Here is a 22,079-nt window from a genome sequence, read left to right on the forward strand (position 1 = left end):
GATACAATCATTTTATATTTATGTAATTGGAATGAAGAATATTGCACGTATGTTTGTATCTAGTCTGATTGAAAATATAATTGAAATATTTTTAAAATGGATGCGGGATGTGATCATGATTACGGATACGGAAGTAATTTAATGTTGAGAAAGAAAAAAAAAGACAACGTGTCACGCAATACAACGCGTATAGTGCATGGCAAAATCGAATCAAATTCGTGAGCTCATAAGTTATATATGTGTATGATTGGTTCGCACGAGGTGAAAGTCTCTTACGAGATACGGCGAACATTGGAAGTGTTTACGGCTCATGGTGCAAGTTTACAAACGCTTGTATCGAGTTATTATGATGTTACGAGAGCCGCGCCATCGCGACGCAATATGTATGTAAAATTCGCGCGATCCCATTTAACTTCCTGGTCGGATAAACCGACTTTCGGATAAATCGATTTCACGAAAGTGTAAACTTAAGCCATGGATTTTGTCCGCGGCACGTAATTATACGAATATTTTGTGCATAGTGTACCTATAAATGCACGCAATTCCCTGCAATAGTATATAAGGTATATATTTAAAATTTGTTAAATGTAAATTACGCGCTATTATAAACATGCGGGCTTGCGTATAAAATTATAGGAGTATGGTATTTTTTGTAGTATTATACGTATCTCCACGCATAGGCTTATCACTCGTTATGTATTACTTATGCAAAAAAGTAAAAAAAAAAAGATTATGCTCAGCTTAGAAAAAGCATCATGTGATAGAGATAAATCCTCGAGGCTGTTTATCTGCTCTACTCAACATAATGATAACTGGGTGTATTTACATTTCTTTGACCTGCATATTTAACCCCGAAACTTCGACGAAAGTTTCGATAAAAGATCTAAGTTTCTCTTCTAACGTATAGCGGACATTGTTCCCTGAATTTTAGTGTACTTATTGCTTCGATCAAGTAGTGTACTTTTTCTTTTACGTATTAGAAAGTCTAACTATTAGATTTTCTAACAGACAAGAAAAGAGCAAACGCGAAATTTTATTCATGTTGAGTGATAATTCAGTCATGTCCTCTTGCGAAAGAATCTCGTGCATGAAAGAATCAACTCGTGCGTATAAGAATCGCTGACTGAACGATATTTTCACGTGGCCCAGAATTACTAATATTGTATAGTGACATAACACGACTTATAAAATAATCGGTAACTCATATTTTTTAAACAAATTAATATAACAAATTTATAAATCCTATAAATCCCTCCCTATTTTCATATAAATATTAAATCACATATTTATTATAAGTACCTATATATGTATTCGAATTTTTTGTATTCGAAATATTGTAGATTATTTTTAGAAATTCTAAGATTTACACTACGAAAAAATTGTTACCGTAGGTTACATACACATCACATTATCGATAAACGTAAATAGAACACTTGGATGTTAATTTTCGGAACACATACATCGACCATCAACGTCGTAACAGTTGCCGTGTATCGCGAGTTTCGTAAGAGATACGTGTCCGGAAAATCGTGACTTTTTTACCAGCATTATTTCAGATTTCGTAAAATAAGTCAGGCGCGGTCGAGAATTTATATTCCAAACGTGTCCAGAGAATCCGTCACATTCGCGATGGCCCACCAACAACGAGAATCGGAATTATAAATGTTACGGGCTTAAAGGAGGTCTTCCTCTCTTACCTTGCGATTTACGCGAACCGTGAATCGCAAAGGTCGGCTGAAAGACGAAAAAGTCACGCTAATCCCCACGCCAACTGCCATAATTTGATAATTCGTAGTAAATTGAGAGTAAGCCCGGTTCAGCTTAAACGCGACCTTCTCCGATGCGAAAATCTGCCGTTACGCCGTCGTCATCGTTCTCGTCGTTAACGTTGTCCCGCGCCCACTCAAACTGGCCCCTAGTCGACCTCGTTGTCGCACAACGGGAATATCGAAAACACGCGAAAGCTCATGACACTTGTCGTCCATCAAAAGTACACCTCACCTGCTGCTGTCCCGTTAAAAAAATTTGCACACACGATACTCGCATACACGAATTTTTCAAGTCAATTTTAAAAGCGCTTCTTCCGACACTTTACATAGAAAATAACATGCTGATACGATAAATGTGAAATTTTTTTCAATCATTCGCTTCATTGAATTGTGACAATTGGCATACGATTGACTTGAGAAAAGCATACGTGTAATACTGGAAAAAAACATGATTTAAATTTATACAAATTTATATATAGAAATTTTTTGAATAGGTATAACTTTCTTAATTATCTTATTGTTACTTTCATTATACATGTCATATTTATTGGTTTTTATTTTAATCATATAAAAGTATGCGTTTCTGTAAGCAGTATTGCGTGTTAAATCAGACAACACTATTATACTATAATTTTGAGTTAATGAACAATTAAAAGTAGTTGATTTTTTACCAAAGTGTAATATCAAGGTGTATTGCTGCGTTTCCTGGCGTAGAACCTGAAGAATATCTAACATGAAGCATATCTAAGCGACGCATTGGTGCGGGGATTGATTATCGCGTGCATTATAATACTCGCGGAGTCCGGCAATGTGCTATCGTGTAATTTACGAGAATTGGAAAATGTACCGTCATCAGAACTACCCACGAGGAGTCGTGCGATGTCGCGAGTGCGAACGGAGTGTGAACGGAGCCAAGGAATGAGACGCGAACGCATAAAAAGATAGATCAATGAACTATAGCGTACGATCAGTCATTTAAAACGGAGTCGTAAAGATAATAAGGCCACGATACTGAAAATACAACGCGTTGGTCAAGATATACTGAGAAATGAACGTTCATACAGAGGCCGAAGGACTCGGAGATTACGAAAAAATCACAAACAGAAATTTGAACAACCCGCAATAACTGTTTCAAATAATAAGAACTCTACCGATAATTTTCAATGAACTATATTTATAACAGAGAATAACACATATTGTTACAATTGTAACGAAAGATTAACGCACCTTTATCTTATTTTCTTGTTAATACTAATCAAAACAATTACTGCGACAATTATGAATCTAGTGTTAAAAATTTCTCAAAGAGAATACCGAAGAAAGATGCAAATCATCAAAAAATTATGTTACGACTAATTCAATATAAGTATCGGAAAAATATCGGCCGTCAATTCTGTCGTTGATATTGATTAATATTTAGCAGCGTCGCGTTCTCATTTCTAAGAAAGGAATAATTATTTATACGATTGAAGAGAGGTAAACGCGGACGCATCTATTGTGACTCACTTCCATTCCGGAATTAACGTTGCGACGTTGCGTCAAGCGACACAATGTGACGGCACCGGTATTCTAACGTATATAGAGGGAAGAGGGTCAGGAAGACGATTAAGAGGCGCCAGGTCACGGCACGTGAAGGCGATGTCACGCGCGTCTTTCTCGCGCTCGTGCGTCTCTTCATTACGATGCAGCTCGCGCTGCTTTGCCTTTCAGCCGGTCCTGCGGCGACACAGTTTCGCGGTCGCGCGGTATACTCCGCCGCGTCGGGGCACACCAGGGCACACCAGGCCGTCACGTGCGCCGGTGAACGTATCCGCGAGGACAGCGCGCTCGATGGAGGGCAACGGGGTGTTCCGATAACACCTATATACCTATACCACGCGAATCGATTTTCCATGCGACGTGAGGCGTGACGCCGATTACGCGAGCAACGGGAATTGAAGTTTTAACAGGCACAACTTTGCTACGGGATTATCTTCTCGTTTTCCAGGAAATTCAAAAATTACACTCGGTAATATTGTTCATAATTATATAAATCATAAATCGTGATACGCGATCGTGAAATAATCTTATATAAAAAAAAAACTGACTTTAAAAATTCTAACTATTGAAAATCTCAACAAATAAATTTTTTACTGAACATGTTTTGTTCTTTTTCTTATATAAATACGTGAATTAATCGAGAGAAAACTTATATAAGTTGAAGATTCAACCTCATTCTTCATCTTCATGCCACGATTACACGAACATGAGTATGCAACGTCAAAGTTTATCACAGGATCGCTAAAAGTATATTCATTCTCACGTTCAATTATGTCGTCAGGTGATGCTGTTTGCAAAAGTGCACGTGTCAACGTGTCTGAGAAAATAATTATATCCGATATCATAATGACTTTGACATTGCATCCATTAATCATCACTTTTATCTCTATATGATATTATTGAAGCCGGAATTTTTTTATCTTAATAGATCTGTATAAATCTTGTATAAACAAATGTAAAAACGTAAAGTTAGAGAAACGTTATCAAACGATTTAATGAACACCATTAATCGGAAAACGCATATATCTACCCTTCAAATATTGATATGCAAATTATTGCACGTGTATTACTTTTTCTTATTAACACGGTCGTGATTGCATGCGTATACACATGTCAAGTCTTAGGTCATTAAACTCGTAAACTAAAATATTCCACAACGCGAATATTGCTATCAACTCAATTGCGATACAGATACGATCTTATATGTACGTAAATTTCGCATATAGTCGCCTCGTCGATCAATCCATCGCGATACAACGATGAGGCTTGATTGCTTGGTTAGTGACGCGACAAATATGGAATACGGACCGCAATCTCTCGCCGAACCCCGGGGGTAAATACCGCAAAATCAGAGGATAATCATCCTCTAACCCTTTTCCACGACCTTCCGTCGTTGATACGTTGATATATATATACAGTTATTTAGAAGCATGTAGTATAATAACGATAGAGAATAATGAACCGATAGAAATTATCCACGGCCTTTTCTTTTCATTCAACACGTAGCAGTAATATACATATACTAATTTTTCTCGCTTATTTCTGCGAAAGAGAGAGAGAGAGAGAGAGAGAGAAAAATGGCTAATTTTATATAGTATCTCAAAACAAATATCACGTATGAATAGCCAATTTTTTTTTTCTTTAGCTATGTCATTAAATCATATAAATATTAATTAAGGGCCTATTTTGTAACTCTTAACGACTGTTTCATTATCGTCATATATTGTCGTTGCGCAGCTTATTTATCATTTATAATTGTATATATAATATCTGCGCAACGACAGTATAACGATAACGAAACAATCGTTAAGAGTTATACAGAATAGGTCCTTTATTAAATTTATAAATCGTTCGTATTGTCAGGGTCAAGACCGCGCATCAGATGTGGACGATACGCGGCATTGACTCCGATATTACGCAATGGGGGATACTTCGGCGTATGTCGCTCCATCTCGATGAGGTCAATACACTCATCATTGCATTACACGCGCTATGAGTTCCATTATGCGCTCTCTATCATCCTAAGTACCCTCGATGTATTTACGCGCGCGTGCGCGGATACGTCGCGCATTGTCCGCGAGACAAAAATATGTGCGACAAAAATCCATATAAGTAACTGCTATTATATATCGATTATTTCTTACGCAAGTGCAGTCAGTAATTGCACTTTCTGATTGCCCATATCAATGTTGATGAACTCTAGATGAACTTGATTTTTCTCTATTTATTATGTTCATATACGGAGACATTATATATGATGTAGGAGATGAGAGGGAAAGAGTCAATTAGCTAAGATCGCGAACGCGTAGCGAAGTAGAATAAACAATTGTGCGATAAGAACGATAAATTCAACGATAAATTATGACTTTTGATGTTCAAGGCAAATCGATTCTAATTAATCGCCGTCATCGGCAAAACTTACGTAACTTTTGTGGCGCCGTGAAGAAAACAGGAAAGTTTTAACCATTAACATTATCGAATCTATAAAGATTAAAAAATGCCTATATAATAAATATATAGTACTATCGTGTTACGGAAACCTCCGTCTTATCTTATTACTGAAATGTTGCAAAAATCTTGCAAAAATTTTGACGGTAACTCGATAAAGGATAGCATTGCGAAATTTTCATATACACTCGATTTCAATCTGTTTGTATTCCTCGACGCGTTCTCGGACAAGGTCTCAGCCGATTATGCGAGAAACTTAATGCGCCACGATCTCGCGAGATGATCGTAAAAATAAAACACTGAAATGGCGCGCGGCTGGGACGAAGATAAAAATCCGACTGCGGTTTGCCTTTCGCTCGCTGCGCGAATTGTCCGCCGGTAATTCTCTCCGGCGGATAGGAAAAGCAATCCATAAATTCCGACGTGCTTTAGATGCAAGTGGCATTTTACTGCGCGTTCGACGGCATTGAACGTACGTGTACACGCAATATAAAAACATGGAGAATCGATTTTACGTGGGAAATCAATCTAAAATAAAAAAAAGTACCTTTAAACATGTATAGAATAATATTCTATATGCATAATACAAGTCTTATTATCACACAGCAAGAAAATGACTAATCTCTTTGCAATACCCTTATTTACATTATGTAAACGATATGTATAGTTTCTGTGCACAGATATGTATAATATTTCTTCGTAATATGCATAAAGGTAATAGTATATGGGATGTAGTATTCGATATAGCATAATACATTATTTATACATAGACTATACGTAGATGACCAGTATTGTTTCACGTATGCGATTAAACTCGGAAACACAACACAGAATTAGCATAATTATATGGTGAGGATTGCAGCGAGAGGATTTTGCAGTTTGTATTACAAAGCGTAGATACTGTTCAATAGCAGATCGCGTCAATATCTTGTACGCGACTGTGGACACGTGCAGTAACGCTCAAATAATTGCATAATTCTTAACTTCCGTTAAAGCCAAATTTATAGAATACGAGAAATAAGCAGATTTCCTTCCATCAGTCTTACACACAACAACGCGAAGAAATTATGATTTTTACAGACCAATACAAAAAGTATTCCGCGGAGAAAAGTGCGAAATTACCTTGTTATATTGATACTGATATTTTTTTTAATGGCTTTAGTCACATTCTTAGGGATAATGTAAATTTTAATTGTTTTATTTCTTTCACTTTATGATTTTCGTGCAGAAACCCGACATGGTGGAAGAGGCGGTCCGGTTTGGAACGCGGGTTAACGGTGATAGCGGTTTCCGGGTTCCTCTTGTGCATCGCTTTGGCGGTCGCCCTCGGAATTTTGGCGGCCAACACGACATGCAACACCACATCCAGGACCGGTAAGAGCATGGCACTCACTTTTATAGCGCAACCTACAGTGCAACACGAGCCGTTCACCATGCAAATGCAAAGCATTGTTTGAGAAGCACAGAAGCGAGACCAGCACTTTCCTTTCCTCTTTGTAGAGATTTATGTTGAAGTCGTAAAAAACCTCACGCATGTGTAGCTTTGAACGGATTGCTTGGATCTTCTTTATCTCAAAATTGAATCATCAAAAAATACTGAATGTTAGTTTTTTTAATACGTTTTTATCTGAAAATGATGCGCGCGGTAAGATGTACGGGATGAGTCACCGGGGAGAAACAGAAACAAGATACTTAAATATCTCTCTTGAGTTTACAAGTGGAAGAAAGAAACCTATAGGACGCGATTTATATGATTCTGAATGTCTCGAGGATTCTAACATTTAATATAAATTAAATAATGTATATTTTTCTGTTTTTCTCAAGATATTCATTTATTTTGCAGAATAAAACTGTAATCTTAAACGAAGAAGATCTAAACCGTATGAGTTTTGTATTTATGTTCTTTATTTGTGAAAGCCTATTACATTTCTACGTATGATCGGGTTTATTTTAATAAACCCGCTTCCCTTTTGCTCTTAAGATTTTCTCAATTGCGTAAAATATGAAAAATATTAATATAACACTTCTTTTACTTTAATGATGCTTTTGTAACGTCCGAGTTTTCGAAGAAAAAAATCTCATTTTACCTATTCCTAATTTATGTATATCTATATAAATCCGATCCCGCGCATGCAATAGAAAAGTATCATGCACCGACATCCCAAGACGTACATCAGTCTCGTGTTGCGACAAAGACATTACTTAACATCATCCAATTGCATTAATGCCTGAAGCGAAATTGCTAGTGACGAGCAAATCATAATTCCTCGCGACATGGCAATGGCAGACTTCTGTAATAGCTTACGCGGCACGGAACTTGCAACAAAAAATCTGAGGTTTAATCCTTTAAAGTTTAAACTATTTTCAAATCCTGATCTAACGAAAGATACGAAAATTACGTTAAAATTTTCATACAAAATGACAAATTTCTGATGCTTTGAAACAGATAGAATTTTCATTCTTTTGTGTGTCTGTATTGTTGATAAGAGTTGATAAGAGAAGAGAGTCATTTACAAATTAAATGCTATTTGGAGAAAGAATATGTGAAACGCGTAGTAAAAGTTGCTAATAAAAAAGTTACATTCATTTTTCGTATCGGGAAGATGTTAATGGAGATTTTAATGGAGGTATACTTAAATTATACTGTTTTAATTGCCGCTTAGAAGTATCGTCATGATTATTTTATCGATACTTACAAATCCATGTATCGTTTTTCTTTTAAATTTCGAGAAAAGGATCCGCGCTTTTTAACGCAACAAGCGATGAATACATTTACGATCGAAGCCGCTCGGTAACGGTACGTACTCGCGTCGTAAAAAATTTTAACTGTGCGAAAGTAAGACGCGTAATTGCGGTGCGGTCATCGTAAATTTTATTTCTACGTTGGCGCCTCGTACCATGATGCTCCACCCGCTCATTAAACGGGTGAAAGAAAACTGCGCCACAAAAATGCTTCCGCATTGGGTTACACGAAGCTCTATCATTTGATCAGCAACGTATATTTAATGTAACGACGCGTCTTAAACAAATTTGCGAGGAAGTCGGTATAGCAGCCTAAAAAAAGTAACGGCGAAATTCATGACGTGCAGCTCGAAGTGACGTCAACGAGAGAGTGATTCTGACGCATTTTGATATTTCTAGTGAGTAAACGTTGTTTTTGAAAATTACTCATTCGCCGTGCGTGTGTGTTTGCGCTAATGTAACGAGCCGTTAAACGCGTAATCGCGCCGGTTTACGACGCGCACCCCCGTGATCTATAATATTTTGATTGCGCGTCGATCTGGCGTTGAGCCTCGTTACTGACGCATTCGAGGTATTTTCGGAGAGTATTTAAAAAATCGACGGGAGTACACGAAACCTTAGTCAGCGCTCGGTGGTTTGACGCTGCCTTTTCCTACGTGAACATGTGTATAGTGATTATACAGGCGCCATCCGACGAGAAATAATAATAGATGAATCAGCACGCGACGTTTACGAAATCGAGCGAGAGAATCGCAATTATAAATCTTGTTCCAATCTGCGAATATACTTAATAGAAAAATAAACTCTCGTTTATAACGCGCGTTTTATGATAGAGATATTTTTAAAAAAGTTGAAAAAAGGTTGAAATATATAAATCGTTTATTCATATGCAACGTATAATTCTTGCATCTGACTTAGAAAGCTGTTATACCGTTTTTTTTTTTAATAAAATATACATTTTCTTAGAATTAATTTCTCCATATGTCATATCATTATATAAATGTATAGTATTGATTACAGATACAGATAGTTGATCGAATTTTGTCAATACAAAAGAATTATATCTTCTTTTCAAGATATGTAGGACTATTTTTTTTGAAAAGAAAAGAGAGAAAGAGAGTTCTATACATTTTTGACAAAGTGTATTAATTATTTAATTATATATAAAAATATACACCACATATTGCATGCTAGCAATTTGAAACAGAAATGATATCGTGTTGTATATGCAATTTAAGTCTTATCGCAGCTTGTGTGCCCCGATGCTTCGCGTCCATTAATTTGTCGCTGTTATGCATTTTTTTTTCGCATCTGCAAACGCACCTGCATCCGCACGAGAACAGACACTGTTAACGAGATGCTACCATCCACAGCCGAGGCGTTAAGCGGTTCGGAAACATCAAAGAACATGATATCAAAGAAAACGAAATGCGACGATATATGTTTAACACCTGGATGCGTACACACAGGTTAGTAAAAATATACGGTAAAAAACTTAAATTTTTTATCTATCTAAATATAATTTTTTCAGCAAGACTGAATATCGTAATTAATATCTATTAATATATATTTTACTAAAAAGGAGTTTCAATGTACGTAATACCTATTTCATATTAACTTTAAAATATTAAATTCCACACAAATTAGATTAAAACTTAAATAAATAATTTTATCGTGTTTGGAAAAAAATAAATCATATATAGTCAGTATTAAGATATCATACCTTTTTCATTCGATAATCCGTATATTTTTCTTTTCGATATTATATTTCATTAACACTCGGAAATTTTGCACACATAAAGCGAATACTTTTATCTTTATAAAAGTTACTTTCGGTAACAATACGATATGTAATAATCGATTTAGAAAATATTTACTGTTCAAAGATATTTCACCAAAAATAAACTCAGATATTCTATATCTTATATGTGATAAATTAAATCGTGCCACTCGAAGACTAACTATTAGAAATCACTTCTCATAGAGATATTGGATTGTACTAATCTGCTCAACATATACATATCCATATCATAGCCGCTAAAATACTGAAAAACATGGATCCTGATGTGGAGCCCTGTGATGACTTTTACAAATTCGCCTGCGGTGGCTTCCTCGAATCCACGAACATTCCTGACGATAAAACTAGCGTGAATACATTCTCTATTATCGTTGACAACCTCGAGGAACAACTACGATCCAGTATCGAGCAGGAGAGCCCTCCGAACGAGCCGAAACCATTTAAACTCGCCAAAGACTTCTACAAGGCCTGCATGAACAAAAGTAAGTAGCCGCGAGTGCCGCGACATGAAATTGAGAAATGCGACAGACCGATAAAATCATAACAAAATTTAACGAAATCCTGCCAAACTATAAGTTGATCCTACATTTCTCTCGAAAAAAATTTAATTTGTAATTGAGATACTTTTAATACATAATAAATTTACACAAAATAAATGCAATGCAGTTGTTTTCTCAAATTTAGTCTATTTCTATAAAAGCAATTATACCTATAAACGCCGTTGAAGAAAAGATTTAAAAAAAATTTTTTTTTTTTAATTTATTCTTATTTCTGCTGTTTTTTTTAGCCGCTATCGAGGAGAGAGGCTTGACACCATTGCTGAACAACCTAAGGAAACTCGGTGGCTGGCCCGTTCTGGACGGCGAGAGATGGAACGAGGGTGACTTCACGTGGAAAGATTCTGTCTACAGATTCCGCAGACTGGGCTATTCCGTTGATTACTTCATCGATTTCGGCGTCAGTGTCGACTTGAAGAACAACTCGAGACGTTTGCTCGACGTAAGCATGCACATAACAATTTATTGTAAATATGGGATTTAGAACAAACGCCGAATAAAGACCATAATTTATAAGTGTAAAATCATGTACACGTAAGATGAAATGGTGAGTAAAGTGATATAAATCATTATCTTTTTTTAAGCCAAATATATGACATTTGTCTCCAACCAATACACGCTAAATAAAAATTAATAATTTTTACAGCTTGATCAAGCAGCGCTCGGTCTCTCGCGTGAATATCTGTCAAAAGGCTTCAACGAGAAAATCGTTCAGGCATATTACAAATACATGGTGGACATCGCTGTAATTCTCGGAGCCAATCCGGACCGAGCCCACAGAGAACTAAAAGAATCGCTTGAATTTGAAATCAAGCTCGCGAATGTAAGTTATCCTTAGTTGTTAATCGATATGAGATAACTTTAAATAGAGCGTCGAGAAAAAGCTTTCCCTCCTCCCCCCAAAGTGTCAGTCGATTAATATTAAATATGCACGTAGATCTCCCTGCCCAATGAGAAACGACGCAACGTGACTCTCCTCTACAATCCCATGACTGTGAACGAGCTGTCCGCGGCCTATCCTAGCATACCGTGGTGGGAATACTTTAACACCATCCTCGCGCCGCAAGCACAACTAAGTCGGGACGAGATAGTTATCGTAAATGTGCCCAGCTATCTAAAGGACTTTGAACAACTGATCACCATGACGCCGAAGAGGGTGCAGGCAAACTATGCGCTTTGGAGAGCGGCTGCTGCGTCAGTCAGCTATTTGACGGATGACATCCGGAAGAGACAGCTAAAATATACAGTGGAGTTAAACGGCAAGACAGAGAGAGAGCCGAGATGGAAAGAATGCGTGGATATCGTTTCCAGCAGCATGGCAATTAGCGTCGGCTCGATGTACGTGAGGAAGTACTTTAAGGAGGACGCGAAGAACACCGCGCTCGAAATGGTCGATGATATCAGGCAGGAGTTCACAAAGATTTTAAAGAAGGTAAAAGAGAGAGAATACACACAAAAGCTTAAATTTAAAATTGTAAAGAAGATGAGAATATTTGCGATCGATACTTTGACTTTCTCTTTATCTAGGATTGGAATCTCTTAAAAATAAAAAAGTCTCTTTTTCATTCTTTCAGTATTTTTCTCTTTATCTGAAAATTACAACAAATTAGAATTAAAGGAACAAACTAAAAAAAAAATCTCTTGTGTCAGATGTGTCTTTATCAATAAATTAGAATGTTAAAAAATGAAATTTTAGTTATCTATGCTTGATATATATATATTAAGGGATATATGTTAAAGATATTAATTCAAAAATCGCTATCACTATACATTTTGAAAGTTTTTAATTACATGTGTATCTTTAGGTGGACTGGATGGATGAGAAGACCAGAACAAACGCTTTAGAAAAAGCAGCCGGCATGACTTCCCATATTGCCTATCCAAATGAACTGTTGGACGACAGAAAGCTCGAGAAATTTTATGAGGGACTTGAGTTAAGTGCTGACGACTATATAGGAAGCATTTTTAACTTATCCATCTTTGGAACAAATTTCTCATTTGGTAGACTGAGAAAGCCAGTGAATAAGACGGAATGGATAAGTCATGGAAGGCCGGCTGTCGTCAATGCGTTTTACTCGTCGATCGAAAACAGTATTCGTAAGTATTTAACCACGCAAACAATCCCATATAATATCAAAAAATAAATATCATTAGATTACTATCTTTGTGAATTGAATAACTGATGTACCTATATTTCAATAATAAAATCCATAAAATTATATTAATTTGGCTCCTTAGTCTTTTTGGTATTTGTCGCTATGTACTTATTTATTGTTATTTTTTTTCTTTTAGAATTCCCCGCAGGTATATTGCAAGGTGCATTCTTCAACAATGACCGGCCACGTTACATGAATTACGGTGCCATCGGATTTGTCATTGGCCATGAGATCACTCACGGTTTTGACGATCAAGGTAGACAATTTAACAAGGAAGGTAATCTCGTGGACTGGTGGGAGACAGAGACGAAAAAGCGTTATCTCAAGAGGGCCGAATGTATAATTCATCAGTATGGAAATTATACCGTGAAAGACGTTGGATTGAACGTAAGATAAATCTAACATGCCTGTTTCAATATTTATTTTCTTGCTACGTGAAATTGTTTTCATATTTTTCGGCACGGAAGAATTTAATTATAAAGATATATCGATAAAATATGAAGAAACTTTAGCCGTGTTGTTTCGCAACTCGTAATTATTGGTTTTATCTTTTAAATGAAATATTTCTTAATAACAATTAACAAAAACAAAGCTTTCTCTGTGAGGAAGCAATATGGTCATAATTCCTATATTACCTTTCATTATAATGTATAATCTATTCGCTGTAAATAATAGATAAAAACGTTATTATTAACGTTTTAATTACCGCAAAAATAATTATCATACGAGTCAATGTTTATTCATCGTGTTGCAATACTATATATAGAAACAAATAGAAATTAATTACAATAGAATATTCATGTGCGATAGGAGTAACGACAGTGATAAAAGAAGTTTCGTAATGTTCGCACAAAATTATAAAGTCAGCAAACTAGTTTAGTCAGAGAAATATGCAACATTTAAAAAATACGCAGCGTCTTTAAAATGTCTGTACTTTTCGCAGTTCTACGCGAAAAAAAAACACATATTTATTAGAGAAATTAAAACGCACGAAACAATTTTATTGTTAGTAAAATTGTTGTGTTATTCATCCTACAATGTAATGAGTATAAATATAGTAATTAATATCGCAGACAGTACACATGTCTAAAAGATGTCATAAAGATGTCTTTTAGACATCCGTGTCGTCTGGAGATAACACAAACATAAATACCGCGAATGTTTCTACAATTTTTAATGTATGTATAGAACAAATTAACATTTTACGATAATTCTCCGTAAAAAGGGGCTAAATATCGAATTCTTTTGCATAATTTTATACAAAAATATTTCCTAGATTGAAACTTTGTTGCAATATATTTTACATATTTACAGTTGAACGGAATAAACACCCAGGGTGAGAACATCGCGGACAACGGTGGCATAAAGGAGGCCTATTACGCGTATAGAGAATGGGTCAAACGAAACAAGCCGGAGCAGAGACTGCCGGGTTTGCCGTTCAGCCCGGAACAGATGTTCTGGATAAGCGCGGCGAATTCTTGGTGCAGCAAGTATCGACCGGAAGCGATGAAGCTGCGAATTACGACAGGCTTCCACAGCCCGGGCGAATTCCGCGTCCGTGGACCGCTGTCGAATATGGAGGAGTTTTCGCGCGACTTTAATTGCCCGGTCGGCTCCAGGATGAACCCCGAGAAGAAATGCACCGTGTGGTAGAACTCAGGTGTCGGCGAAGTATACCGCGAACGACGCTGACCGACTCCGCTTTTTTGAACCTTAGAAGTTACAATTTTGCATGCCTGTTAAGTACTTCGTTGAAACGATCAATTTTGTTCTTAGCGGCTCAACACTAAATAGACTTACAGCCGGAATGAATGCCTGATTTTCTGCTTCATAAAAGAGACAGGATTGGGTCTCGCGGCTACCAAACTGTTTTACCTTATTTATGAAATTAAATGATTTATTTCTTTTTTTAATTCTACCATTTCCGCGAGTATTTATACTATACTATCGCTTCTAAGGTTAATAATAAATGCAATGGAGTCGTCGATCTCATACTAGCAGGATACGGAGGTAATGTGTTTCCCTCTTACAGTATCCTGCCGTACGACATTGCCGCAGCGGAAAAAAAGTATTCGTCAGTGACGCTGCTCGAAAGCAAGAACTGAAATTTCGCGATAATAACGAGCATGGAAATGGGGAGCGCTCTCCACTGGGAAATCCAGGGAGATCGACTCGACCCGCGCGATTTTAGACACGTTGGGATATACACATACATTATGTATCATTTTGGTAAATTTTTATAAGGAGAAACATGTCGCGGGACGCGCGTCAAGTGTAAATAGAATGAAAATGAAAAAGGAAATTAATTGGTTAAACAGAGTTAAATTGCTTAACTGTTTTAAACGAGGCATTACTGATTCTTGTGCCAATGACAATGTTTGTCAAAGGTTTTAGATCATTACAGAGAAAATTAAGTTAAATTGTGCTCTAATGTAGTTTCTAGTTCGAGGATTTTCATTGTTGGCACGTATGATAAAAAAATGTTGGCAGCTTTGTTAAGAATTCGCTTTTTATCCTTTTTTATTGTTGACGACTTTGTTAAGTCTCGCTTTTTAAAGTAAACATTTTTAAGTATTCTGTTGACGCGGAGATGAATAATAATGGTGCACACTATATAGGATAATTCGCAAAATCAGCAACGAGAAAGAAACGTGAATAGAGCGGCATGAATATTCTTCGATAAATTTGATAGCTTTTTTTTAATGAAGATATTGGAAGCTATCGTTTGTTGCAACTGTTTTACGTTGAGTATTATTTTGTAGTATTATCGAGTAGCAATTAAATCGCGAGTTAAATTTACAGTAAAACGAAATCCACTTAATGTAATAATTAAACTACGCTAAAAAAAAAGTCAAGGTGTCCACAGTTTCTCCCTTGAAATTTGATTCATTGGGAGTATCGTGACGTCAAGTAGCATTAAAACGATTCGTAATTGTCATCTAAATTATCAGATGCAAAAAAATATACGATTCTCAATATTCTAGGACCTACATCTCGTATATATATATAGATAATTTTTATTCTTTGTCGATCGTAAGATTGTTAGTCGTAGAGAATTAAAAGATTACTTAGAACAACTTATTACAAGTATTAAGCGTAGCTATTTAATCGCGAGCGATTCAACCGCGACTTTCGCAATTGCTTTCCACCGTGTTATCCCTTACATCCGCATACACATATTACATTTTTACCTTGCGCCATATCTCCCTCTCCCTCTTTCCAACTCCCTCCCTTAGACGCACTTCTCGTATTTATTACGGATGGCCGATAAGTTAATCATCGAGTTAATCGCCATAAGTTTAAGCAAAAACGTATGTACCTTAATGTATTTTTTGTTGAATGTATAAGAATTTAATACAGGAAAACTTCACGTAAACCTCGAATTGTACTTTTACACACTTCCTAGGAATCCTAGAAAGACGCTTTTTTTCCCGGAAAGTAAAGCAGGTAATTTTCAGCTTGGCTGCGCGAATTGGCGCGCACAAAAATTGAAAAATATCGCGAAGCAGCACTTAACGCTATCACTTACCTCGTCGTCCAATATCTCGTCCAGCAACTCTGCTACGCACCGCCGTCCGATGCCCTTTTGGGCACGACGGAGATAACGAGATGATTCTTCCGATTTCCTCGCAGTTTTTCAACGGAGATGATCCGGCTGCCGATGTCCGGCTTACGGCGACGCGAATCGCGCTTCAATCGCGGTTGCCCTCGCCCGCCCTCGTCCTCGTAGTCACACGAATCGACCGACACTGAACTCGACACTCCCGACGCTCCCCTCACGCGCGATACGCTCGTAAACGGCGACGACTTCGCACCTGTGCCCGAGAAGTACGAAAAATTATTTTACACAAAGACAATTTATCTTCAAAAAAATAGCTCACCATCGCGCGCTTATTATTCGTGCAACGCTAGATTTAATATACTCCGAAATCGTGTCGCTGCATATTTTCAAACGGATAGAGAATCGTGGAACGACGCGACGGCAAAACTTCGCGCCAATTACGGAATGGAAAGTTACGCACGTCGATTACCTTCGAAAAATAGTTCATCATCGCACGCTTATCATTGTTCCATGGTTCACACACATTCAGCACTAGATTCAACAGTATAGCCGACATTCGTGTCCCGACATGCGCGCTATGCTTTTTTGAACGGACGAAGAACTCGAGCTCGAGACGACGCGCCGCCAACTTCGCGCCGATGCCTGAGCTGTTACGGAATGGAAAGTTACACGCGCGTTAAATCAATCGTCCTCAAAGAACGGCTTATCATTGCGTGCACTTATATATATTGTCCCATTTGTCCGTCCAAAACTAGATTCGACACTCCCGACATTCGCGCATCACGCGTTTTCAAACACGTTAAATTCGCGGTACGACGCAGCGGCAACTTCATACCGATACGCCCGAGCCGAGTACGGCCGGTACGGCGCATTACGCACACAGCAAAATCTAAAAACTATTTTCGAGAAATAGCTTTTTGCCATTACTCGCTCATTATCCCACACTGTTTCAGCATGGAACTCAACGTCTCCGGCATTCGCTTCGTGCGCGTTGAAACTTTTTGTCATCGACAGACGCGGAACGACTTGGCGGCACCCTCGCGTCGATCACTGTGACGAGGATCAATCTGAAAAGCAATTCTCGTATTCTCGTCTCGATCGCATAATCGGCATGATGACATCTTCCTAGTTCATATTATGTTCAATATTACCGATCCCGTACGTGGATACCGGGGTGTACCTCTTTTACAAGCGCGACGCAATTTCTTGATGCGAAAGCGAAAGCACGGGAGAGAAACGCGGACGATCCGACGAGCACGGAGGAGCGCTTTCGAACGACATCAAGATGGCGGCTGCGCGAGCCGTGCCGCGCCGGCGCATGCGCGACTCCGATTGTGCGTCTGTCATCGTGTCGCGCCCCGCGCGGTCGTCGCGGCTGATCGCTGATCACGGATTGCGGATTGTGGTCAATTGTGGAACGAAGGAGCGCGCGGCGAGAGGAGTGGGTCGTGGACGTCGTGGTCGCAGGTCGTGTGTGCGCGCGCGAGCCTCGCCAAGTCTCACGAAATTAACGGAAATCGAGCGGAAAAACGTACACGGATCGCGCGCCAGCATGAGCAAGCCGCCGTACAAGCTGAGCAACGTGCTGCTCGGCCACAATGCTGACGTGAGAGCGGTGACGACCTTCCTCGACGGCACCGTCGTGTCCGTCTCCCGGGACAAGACGGCGCGTGTGTGGAAACCGACCGGGTTGGTAGAGTGCATACGTAGATCCTCCCACGGGAACTCCTAACCTCTCGATCTTTTCCCGATTTTCGATCCCTTTCAGCCGTTAAAAGAGAAAGAAACACGTTGCTCTGTGTAACGCGAGGTTAGACGTACATGGACGGGATTTTAAACTGAATGTTGGCGTTAAGAATTACCTTTAATTGCGTTGAATTGTTGGGGATCGTACCGTATAGTGATACACCGTGTTTAAAACGTCTCACTGACGGTTAGAATTTTTGCAGGAGAGGCAACGAGTACGAGCAAACAGCGACGTTAACGGGCCATACTAACTTCGTCAATTCGGTGTGCGTTATAAATCCGTCGGAGAGAGATCCCAAGGGTTACATCATCACCGGCAGCAACGACAACACCATATGTGTCTATGTGGCGGATGAAACGGTGCCTGCGCATACGTTAACGGCGCACCAGAATAATGTATGTAGTTTGAAGACCGGCAAGAAGGAGGGTACGTTTCTTTCGGGTTCCTGGGACCTCACTGCCAAGTTATGGGACGTGAGAGACTTGAGTAAACCGCAGCTGAACCTTGCGGGTCACGCCGCCGCGGTATGGTGCGTAGCAGATTTATCGAACGGCAATGTAATAAGTGGATCGGCGGACAAATTGGTAATAGTATGGTCGAGGGATGGTTCGGTGCAACACAAATTAACGGGACATACCGACTGCGTTCGGGATATAGTTGATATTAAAGAGGACGAGTTTCTGACTTGTGCAAACGACGCCACTATAAGGCACTGGAACGCCAAGCTTGGGACCTGTTTAGGCTCTTACTGCGGTCATGAGAATTACATTTATAGTATAGCAGCTATCCCGAATGGTACATATGTCTATTCGTCTGGAGAAGACAGGACTGTTAGAATATGGTTTAATGCGGAACTGCAACAAACCATCGTTCTACCGACGCAATCGATATGGAGCATTGCTTTGTTCTCGAATGGCGATATAGTTGCCGGAAGTTCTGACGGGGCCGTTAGGATATTCTCATGTGATTCCGAACGATACGCAAATGCGGAAACGTTGGAGGCATTTGAGAAAGAAGTAGCGAATACAACTCTGAATGCACAGCAGGTAATCGGAGACATCAACGTAAAGGAGTAAGTACCCTTTATTTTGAATAAAATGACCTTTTATTCATACGTTATATTTTTTTTATTTTTACTTGTAATCAGTTGTAATAAATTTTTATGTACAGTTTGCCAGATGCAAGAGTTCTCCTACAGCCTGGCCAAAGAGATGGCCAAACAAAAATAGTAAACGAAGGGGATGCAGTTAGGGCATACAGTTGGTCGCAAAGCGAACAACGATGGATAAAAATTGGTGACGTGATGGGTGCGTCCGGCGGTACCGCGGCCACCTCCGGAAAACAACTTTACAATGGCATAGAATACGATTATGTCTTTTCAGTCGACATACAAGACGGCGTGCCACCTTTGAAACTTCCTTATAATAAGGGCCAAGATCCCTGGCATGTTGCACAACAGTTTCTTCATGACAATAATCTCAGTCAATTATTTTTAGATCAGGTACAAATTTTGAAAAGTATTTAATTTTGTATATAATGTCTAATTATAAATGTAATCTTATTTACTGCTATTAAAAAATCATTTATGAAATAGCAAATCTAAAAGGAGAATGAAATTTGTATATTTCAGGTTGCAAATTTCATAGTAAAGAATTCTGAGCCAGCCCCAATTTTAAATGCTGGATCGCAATACGTAGATCCTTTTACAGGAGAAAACCGATACGTTCCCGGATCAGGAACATCGTCTAGTACACCCGATGTTAGTGCACAATCATCAACACTTGGTTCTTCCAATACACCTGCATCTCCCTCCTATATACCTCACTCGAAGTATTTAAAATTTGAACAGGCAAATTTAACTGCTATTTTGGGTAATTGAAACTTATTTAAGATGATTAGATACAATAGAAAGCAACATAATTTTGCATTATTCTTTGCCAGTAATGCTTTTATAAAATTAATTGCAGGAAAGTTACACGAGTTAAATTCTAAATTGGAGACTAAACAAGAAAATGTATATAAAATACCAAAGGAGAAGGAGGATGCAATAAATGAACTTATGAGAAATTGTAATCAAGTGTCCGAGGAAGTTAGGACCAGCGCTATCGGCGCACTGAAGAGTCTTGTAAATTGGCCGAACGACACGGTGTTCCCAGTTCTCGATATAGCGAGACTCGCCATACTTCACAAAGAAGTAAACGATCAACTATGTACGGAAGAATTGCTACCAGTCGTACGAAGGCACATAAAATCCGATGCATTTCGCTGCAATCAAATGCTCACCTTCCGTCTGATAGCCAATATGTTCCAGCATGAAAAGGGAGAAAAACTCGGTTTGGATTATAAGGATGAGATACTCAAGTCTCTGCTGGACCTACAGTCTTTTGGAGATAGACACAATCAGGTATGCCACACCAATTATTAAATAATAATTAAAAATGAAAGAGAGATTTACGAGGGCCTAATCGCATGAATAATTGATAAAATAATCGTTATAAATGCAACTCTCTAAATATTATATACTTTTAGACTTTAGTATGAAGTAATATCTTCCTGCATGAAAAACCGGAAACGGTGTAAGATTTGCAAAAGGATGAGCTTACAAATTGCGATATTATATTACAGGTTGCAATATCGACTTACGTATTAAATCTGATTGTAGCGCTAAGTAAATATAATGACGCACCTGGTAGAACGAGAGCTCTAAATGTATTATTTACTATATTGCCTAAATTGCGTGAAACCGAGGCAATATTCAGAGCTTTAGTTGGACTAGGAACGTTATTAGCTGCTACACTAGATCCCAATGATCGTAATGAATTAATTAACGCTGTGCGACAATCCGAGACTGCTTTGAATGTTCTTAGAACTCTATCAGAAAGCGATCTCAATACGTCAAACAAACTGGTAAACTGTTCCAAACAGATTATCGATTTAATTCTCTAAGCAGTGGGATACGCTGCTTGTAAAATTATGAAAAAAAATAACTTTGCACGTGTATCTATGTTTTGCAGCTCGGTTGCTCAATCGTAAGAAATAAATACATTTTTACAATTAACATTCATCATTTAGATATACTATAAATGCCCCTCCATATAGAACATCCAAAAAAATATCGATTTACATAATAAAAATAAATAAGTATCTTATTACAACGGTTACACTATTCTATACATTTGCGAAATATATAAAGATGTATCTATATAATTTTATATAGATATTATATGGTTTTTTTTTTAATTACACTATATTTTTGCAAGATTAATAAGCAGTACCTGTAAATATAGTTTCTATTTATCCAATATATACGCAATTTATATATTGGTTAAATTCATACAATTTTAAAGTTTTAAATTAATATCTTAACAATTTATTTATGCTCAATTATTCATTACAACTGACCAAGATAAAGTTATTCGACATACATATTGACTGTTTCGGGACTAAGATAAAATGATATGTACTTTAGTGCTTTTACGTACTTTTTTAATTTCTTTTATCGTAAAGCATACATAAATATTTCTTAGTAAACGAACATGTTGTCAAGAAATACATAATACATATTTTTATAATATATATCGATAACACAAAATTCGAAGGAATTATTTCTCCAAATTTTATTATCGATTTTACATCAGAAGTACAAAAATGAATTAATTAACGTGTTTGCAATATAGGAAAAAATTAAAACGACTGTTACACATTCAGATAATAAAAATTGAATTAATTATTACTATTGCCATGGCAGATATAATATCTCA

General features: G+C 37.8%; 3 protein-coding genes across 5 annotated transcripts in view; 2 read left to right on the top strand and 1 right to left on the bottom strand.

Moving 5' to 3' along the window:
• The window catches only part of Nep2 (M13 family metallopeptidase neprilysin 2), a 32,250-nt gene extending 15,865 nt beyond the window's left edge, over positions 1-16,385 (top strand). For 2 of the 3 annotated variants that reach the window (XM_077405975.1, XM_077405977.1), the window contains exons 2-10: positions 6,985-7,130; positions 9,842-9,967; positions 10,533-10,778; positions 11,084-11,295; positions 11,500-11,676; positions 11,791-12,285; positions 12,659-12,950; positions 13,146-13,396; positions 14,324-16,385. In XM_077405975.1, coding sequence (XP_077262101.1) covers positions 6,985-7,130; positions 9,842-9,967; positions 10,533-10,778; positions 11,084-11,295; positions 11,500-11,676; positions 11,791-12,285; positions 12,659-12,950; positions 13,146-13,396; positions 14,324-14,662 — 2,284 coding nt within the window. In that variant the 3' untranslated portion in view covers positions 14,663-16,385. The remainder of the gene's footprint in view (positions 1-6,984; positions 7,131-9,841; positions 9,968-10,532; positions 10,779-11,083; positions 11,296-11,499; positions 11,677-11,790; positions 12,286-12,658; positions 12,951-13,145; positions 13,397-14,323) is intronic. The other variant, XM_077405976.1, reaches the window with a different exon arrangement.
• Positions 1-16,661, bottom strand: part of Pde9 (phosphodiesterase 9) — a 187,151-nt gene extending 170,490 nt beyond the window's left edge. The window contains exon 1 of the mRNA XM_077406259.1: positions 16,539-16,661. The gene's annotated coding sequence lies outside the window, so the exon portion shown is untranslated. The remainder of the gene's footprint in view (positions 1-16,538) is intronic.
• A 1,261-nt stretch (positions 16,662-17,922) lies between these two features.
• Plap (phospholipase A2 activator protein) lies at positions 17,923-21,376 on the top strand. The gene is made up of 6 exons (XM_077406271.1): positions 17,923-18,260; positions 18,521-19,390; positions 19,489-19,819; positions 19,949-20,189; positions 20,286-20,722; positions 20,944-21,376. The coding sequence occupies exons 1-6, from the start codon at positions 18,124-18,126 to the stop codon at positions 21,262-21,264; spliced, it is 2,337 nt and encodes a 778-aa protein (XP_077262397.1). The 5' UTR covers positions 17,923-18,123; the 3' UTR covers positions 21,265-21,376.
• The last annotated feature ends 703 nt before the right edge of the window (positions 21,377-22,079 follow it).

Source organism: Temnothorax americanus, unplaced genomic scaffold (genome assembly GCF_048541705.1).
Source record: "Temnothorax americanus isolate GAGA-0224 unplaced genomic scaffold, ASM4854170v1 Scaffold20, whole genome shotgun sequence".
Classification (NCBI taxonomy): domain Eukaryota; kingdom Metazoa; phylum Arthropoda; class Insecta; order Hymenoptera; family Formicidae; genus Temnothorax; species Temnothorax americanus.

Bases quoted from the DNA above. Each gene is read 5' to 3' on its own strand.
- Plap (XM_077406271.1), top strand. From the start codon at position 18,124: ATGAGCAAGCCGCCGTACAAGCTGAGCAACGTGCTGCTCGGCCACAAT. The intron at 19,391-19,488 runs GTAAGTACCCTT...TTTTATGTACAG, and splicing joins GGAGACATCAACGTAAAGGA to TTTGCCAGATGCAAGAGTTC. The intron at 19,820-19,948 runs GTACAAATTTTG...TGTATATTTCAG, and splicing joins GTCAATTATTTTTAGATCAG to GTTGCAAATTTCATAGTAAA.